The 6,019-nt window shown below is 63.5% G+C and overlaps 1 protein-coding gene across 3 annotated transcripts; it reads left to right on the forward strand.

Annotated features, from left to right (window-relative positions):
- The first annotated feature begins 1,754 nt into the window (after positions 1 to 1,754).
- On the forward strand, positions 1,755 to 5,438 carry TSPAN33 (tetraspanin 33). 3 transcript variants are annotated; one of them, XM_075750297.1, is made up of 8 exons: positions 1,755 to 1,887; positions 2,446 to 2,503; positions 2,714 to 2,841; positions 2,941 to 3,015; positions 3,123 to 3,218; positions 3,612 to 3,740; positions 4,201 to 4,362; positions 4,575 to 5,438. In XM_075750297.1, exons 1-8 carry the CDS (start codon positions 1,783 to 1,785, stop codon positions 4,674 to 4,676), a joined length of 855 nt encoding a protein of 284 aa, XP_075606412.1. In that variant the 5' UTR covers positions 1,755 to 1,782; the 3' UTR covers positions 4,677 to 5,438. The 3 variants fall into 3 exon arrangements, with proteins under 3 accessions (XP_075606412.1, XP_075606500.1, XP_075606581.1); XM_075750385.1 differs by having other exon boundaries at positions 2,977 to 3,015; XM_075750466.1 differs by lacking the exon at positions 3,612 to 3,740.
- Positions 5,439 to 6,019: the final 581 nt, after the last annotated feature.

Genomic DNA, 6,019 nt, shown 5'->3' on the forward strand with positions numbered 1-6,019 from the left:
CTCTAGATGTGATGGGTGGATGTATAGATCTGCTGGGTGGACGTATAGATCTGATGGGCGGATGTATAGATCTGGTGGGTAGATGTACCGATCTGGTGGGTGGACGTATAGATCTGATGCGAGACGTGCAGATCTGATGGGTGGACATATAGATCTGATGGGCGGACGTATAGATCTGGTGGGTGGATGTACCGATCTGGTGGGTGGACGTATAGATCTGATGGGCGGATGTACCGATCTGGTGGGTGGACGTATAGATCTGCTGGGTGGACGTATAGATCTGATGTGAGACATGCAGATCTGATGGGCAGATGTATAGATCTGCTGGGTGGACGTATAGATCTGATGGGCAGATGTATAGATCTGGTGGGTAGATGTACCGATCTGGTGGGTGGATGTATAGATCTGATGCGAGACGTGCAGATCTGATGGGTGGACATATAGATCTGATGGGCGGACGTATAGATCTGGTGGGTGGATGTATAGATCTGGTGGGCAGACGTATAGATCCGACGGGAGGACGGTGCATCCATGGACCAGCGCGGGCACCTTCTTCTTCGTGGCCGGGGCGGAGGCGCTTCTGCGGGGACCGGGGACCTCGGGGCTCCCCGGACGCCCCCGCGCATCATCCGCCGCGTGTTCGGGGTCCCGGGGGCTTCCTCCGGCAGCGCCCAAAGCAGCAAACGCCTCCCCGGGGCCAGGGGGGTGGTGGCTCCTCCGTGAGCCCGAAAGCAAGAAGGGGATTTTTTTTTTTTTTAAATTTATTTTTTTTTTAATTTTTTTTTTGTTTGTTTCGGTTCCTCTGCCCGAAGCTCTCGGCTGCCTCCGGGAAGGGTCGTGCCAGCGCCGGCAACCGCCCGCCGCGGCTTTCCAGCCTCGGTGAGCCCTGGCGTGATAGATAATTATTAATAAAGATAATAATACGGAGAAATCCACCAAAACGTCAGGTTTTTTGACGCAGATTTTAGCAACCGAGAGGGGAATTGCCGGGGTTCCAGGCTCCACTTCCCTGTCGCTGCGGGCAGGGCGTCAGCGCTGCCTGTTTTGGGGCGATTTCTGCAAATTTGAGCCGCACCCTTTCAGGGAAACCCCCAATCAGAAATCAATTAAAATTATAAATTATAATTATAAAATATAACTATCCCCTGCCCCAGGGCTGGGGGTGTCCGGGGCAGGGCCAGCACGATTCGGGCAGTTTTGAGGGGATTGGGGGGTCATCCAGGAGGGATGCGGGACCGAGCTGACAACCCGGGGCGCTGGCCCTTTAAGGGCGGGGGGGCGCTGGCCCTTTAAGGGCGGGGGGGGCGCCGCGAACAGGTGCGGCGGTGACACACCGCGTTCGGAGGGAGGAAACGGCGGAGGTTGATCGACGGGGCGACTCACCAATGGAAAGGCAGAGTGAGATAGAGGGGCCAATGAGAAGGCGGAGATGGGAAGAGGGCGGACGCTGCCTGGTTCAGCTGTGCTCACCCGGGGGGCGCGAAGTGGTGTTTTGTTGTGATCGGGTCGGTTCGGAGCCGTTCGGTCTGGTTCGGTTGGGCTCTCGGCTGGGCTCGGCTGGACTCGGCTAGGTTCGGTTCGGTTCGGAGCCGTTCGGTCTGGTTCGGTTGGGCTCTCGGCTGGGCTCGGCTGGACTCGGCTAGGTTCGGTTCGGTTCGGAGCCGTTCGGTCTGGTTCGGTTGGGCTCTCGGCTGGGCTCGGCTGGGTTCGGTTTGGTTCGGAGCCGTTCGGTCTGGTTCGGTTGGGCTCTCGGCTGGGCTCGGCTGGGTTCGGTCCGGGGCAATGGCGAGGCGGGCGGCGGGCGGCGGCGGGCCCCACGGGGACGATTTCTCCTTCGTGAGCCCGGTGGTGAAGTACGTGCTGTTCTTCTTCAACATGCTCTTCTGGGTGAGTGCCCGTCCCCGGGGGTTCCCCGGGACCCCCATCCCCGGACCCCCCTTATGGCTGGGGGAGGCTGGGCTCTCCCATCCCCCGAGGGTTTTTGGGGTCCCCCTCGCTCTCGGTAGGACCCGTGGGTGCCCCCGCGGTGGCTGCTCCCCCCGCCCCACCCCCCCTTGCTTTCCCCCACCCCAAACCCACCCTTTGGTGCCGCAGCCCTTTTTTGGTTTTTTTTTTTAATGTTTTTTGGGGGGGGGGATTTTTTTTATGTTTGGGGATTTTTTTTATGTTTTTGGGGGGTTTTTTGGAGGGTCGGGATTTTTTGAAGGGATGTTTCCGTGTTCGAAATCACATTTTTGAGGAAGTTTCTCACTTCTGACAAACTACGTCCCCGGGGAGGAAGGGCTGGGGGGGGGGGGGGGGGGAGGTGACCGGGGGAAACTGAGGCAGCGGGTCCGGCTCTGCCCCCCTGACTCCATGGGGGCTGCAGCCAGGACCCCCCCGGTGCAGGAGGGTGGTGGTGGCGGCTGGGGGGGGGGCTCACGACCCCCCTGTCCTGCTCTGCAGATGATCTCGATGGTGATGGTGGCGGTGGGGGTCTACGCCCGGCTGCTGAAGCACGCAGGTGAGGTTGGGGGGTCTAGGGGGACGCACCGCGAGGATCCTCGGTGCCCCCCCCCGCCCCTGCCCGGCCGGGGCAGAGTGGGGCCGATCTGGAGCTGGCACTGCGGTGGGGGCTGCCGTGTCCCCGGGGCAGCGGGTCGTGGGAGCCCGGGGGGACCTGCGGCGCTAGGGCAGCGGGCGGGGGGCTGCCGGTGACGGGTCCCTGCGGCAGAGGCGGCGATGGCCTGCCTGGCGGTGGACCCCGCCATCCTGCTCGTCGTGGTCGGCGTCCTCACCTTCCTCATCACCTTCTGCGGCTGCGTCGGCTCCCTGCGGGAGAACATCTGCCTGCTGCAGACGGTGAGTCCCCGGGGATGGCCGGTCCCTCCCGTGGAGCCCCCGCCAGACCTCGGCATCTCTCTCGCGACTCCCCCACCATCATCTTCCTCTCGCCCGCAGTTCTCTGTCTGCCTGACCATCGTCTTCCTCCTGCAGCTGGCAGCTGGCGTGCTGGGCTTCGTCTTCTCCGATAAGGTGCCGCTGGGGAGGGGGGAGCAGCGGGGAGGGGGGGCTGGATGACCCCGAGCCTGTCCCCGTTGGGTGACGACCGTGCTGATGTCCCCCCCGTGCCCACCCCATAGGCACGTGGGAAGGTCAGTGAGATCATCAACGGTGCCATCGTGCATTACCGGGATGACCTGGACCTGCAGAACCTCATTGACTTTGGGCAGAAGGAGGTGCGTGGCGGGGGGGGGGGGGCCGCAGAGGGGGCCACGACCTCCCTCTGACGGACGAGGACCCGTCCCCATTCGTGGGTCAGGCTTAAATCTGTGGGGTCCCCCAGGCCAAGGATGTTGGGTGGCCCCTCCGGGAGGATTTGATGTTCGTGGTGAAGCCCTGGCTGGGGAGAGCTGGATGAAAAGGGGGGGGAAGACCCCCCCCCGTGGGTGTCTCTGTTGGAGCCTGTGTTTACGTAGGGCCTATCAAAACCGGGAGCAGATCGCTGTCTTTAGCGACGAGCAGTGATGGGGCAGGCTGGATTCAGGCAGGCTCCGTCCCGTGCCCCGTTGTCCTCCCACGGCGGGGCTGGGGTCCCCTCCCCACTGAGCGCCCCGTGCCCTTCCCCACAGTTCAGCTGCTGCGGGGGCGTCTCCTACAAGGACTGGTCCCAGAACATGTACTTCAACTGCACCGCCGCCAACCCCAGCCGGGAGCGGTGCTCCGTGCCTTTCTCCTGCTGCCTGCAGGACGCTGGTGAGGTGAGGATGGCATCCTCGGGGGACCCTAGGTGTCCTTGGGGGACCCCAGCTCCACACCTCCCCTCCCATCCCTTGGGGCTGTGCTGAGCCTGGAACCCACCACCAGCAACGCACGGGACCCCGTACCGCCCTCTGGGTTTGGGGACCCCCAGGCTGGGGATGCCACGGTGGGGTCGGGGTGAATTGCCCCTGTGCGGGGGAGCTTTCTGCAGGCCCTGCCAACCCTGCCTCCCGCCCAGGTATTGTCCCCTTTGGGGTCTGGGGGTGCTTGGGGAGCCCAGCGCTGGAGGGATGGGGCTGGGGACGCACCAAGGGTGGAGGGAGGGGACGCCCCGACTGGCACCGGGGCGAGGGCAGAGCTCCCTGTTGCCCCACAGCTGCCCCCCAAGAGGCAGGGACCCATCCTCCAGCCTGGTGCATTTTGTCCCCAGCCCCTCTGTGTCCCGTCCCCCCCTCCCAGGCCGTCATCAACACCATGTGCGGGCAGGGCATGCAGGACTTGAGCTACCTGGAGGCCAGCGCCTTCATCTACACCAACGGCTGCATCGACAAGCTGGTCAACTGGATCCACAGCAACCTCTTCCTGCTGGGGGGCATCGCCCTGGGGCTGGCCGTCCCCCAGGTACCGGGGGTCCCCTCCTGGGGACAAGGGACTATCCTGCAGCTCCGCTTTGCTTGTCGCGTCGTTTGGGAGTTGCCTTAATGATGTGTCTAATTGCAACTCTGGGGAGTCGGGGCAGGATTTGGGGTGGGGGGGAGCGGTGCAAACGTGGGGCACGTCCTCGCTTTGTAGGACAGCGGGGTGACGCTTCCCGTCTTCCTCCTCTCCTGCAGCTGGTGGGCATCCTGCTGGCTCAGATCCTCATCAACCAGATCAGAGACCAGATCAAGCTGCAGCTCTACAACCAGCAGCACCGGGCAGACCCCTGGTACTGAGCCCCGGCGCATCGCGGCGGTGCCGGCATCCGTCCCCATGGCGCAGCGGTGGCTCAGGGATCCAGGACCTCTCCGCTGATTTTCCAACCCCCGGATCCGTAGGAAGAGCTGAAGGGGCTTTGCCGGAGAAGAGGGAGGTTGGAACGGGCTGTGGACACTTGGATCTGTGCGTGGTGGCCTCTGTGCTGTGGAGAGGGATGCGTGGGGACGCTGGGGACTCCGTGGCTTCGGCGGCTGGTGCGAGAGCAGGTGCCAGGCTTTGCCAGAACGTGCCGCGCTGCTGTGTCGTGTTTGGGGGACTGAACCGGCCCCGATGAACTGCTGCGTCTGTCCGTCCGTCCGTTTGTCCGTCCTGGGGGACGGAGAGCTGGTGCGCAGGTTGCACGCGAAGCAGGTTTGCGCTCGGACATGCTGCCCATCTCTTGTGCTGCAAGCGGGTGTCTGTCCGTCCGTCCACCCTCTCCTGATCGGCGTGCCGAGCCGCCCTCACCCGAGGCAAGGCTGGCTCTGGGCATGGGGACGTCCCCGCTGTCGATGGGTGCTGCAGACCCTGTCGGTGCCCTGCCAAGGGCTTTGTTCGCTGGATATCCTGCCTGGGGCTGACCCACGGGGGTGGGGGTCCTGTCTCTGCCCCGGGGGGCTCGAACCGCTCCATGGGGTGCTGAGCCCTGTGTGGAGGAGGGGACAGGCGCTGTCCCCGCGTCCCCTCTTGTGGGGCTGGTGCTGTTTCCATTTGCTTTCATGGAGAATAAAGAGAAATGAGGCTGGACCCTGTGATCTCTGCCACGCTGTGCAGGGGGGCTGCTCGGTCACTGGAGGGGACACGCACACAACGTGGTGGCTCTGGGGGTTGGCTCGACGGGGACAGGGTGGAGGCCAGCCCCCTCCCGTACACTGCCCCCATCATCTCAACAGGGGGGTCAGCCCCAAAACGCAGGGGGAGAAGGGAGCGAGGGGCAGCACAGCCAGCTAGCAGAGAACCCCCCAGCAAGGAAAGCGTGGAGGGATGCTTGCTGCCCTGCTCCGAGGGGTGACTTTGGCTGGGGGAGGACACCTGAATTCCGCCCTCCTCCGCCCCAGGGAAGAGCCTGCAAAATTTTGGGGTGCCATGAGCTTGGGGGAGGGCTGCTGCTGCCCCCCAGCATTGTGAGCCCCGGCCTTGCTGCTGCTCTTCAGAGCTGTTGCAAACTGTGGGTGGAGTTTGGGTTTGTGTTTTTTTTTTTTTTTTTAATATATTTTTAGGTTTTTTTTCCTTCTCCTCGGGCTGGGTGGTCCCCCCGCGCCGCCCTGCCGCGGAGGGAGTCGGGATGCGGCCCAGCGCCCAGCCCTTTGTGTGCGGCCGG

Source organism: Balearica regulorum, chromosome 1 (assembly GCF_011004875.1).
Source record: "Balearica regulorum gibbericeps isolate bBalReg1 chromosome 1, bBalReg1.pri, whole genome shotgun sequence".
Taxonomy (NCBI): Eukaryota; Metazoa; Chordata; class Aves; order Gruiformes; family Gruidae; genus Balearica; species Balearica regulorum.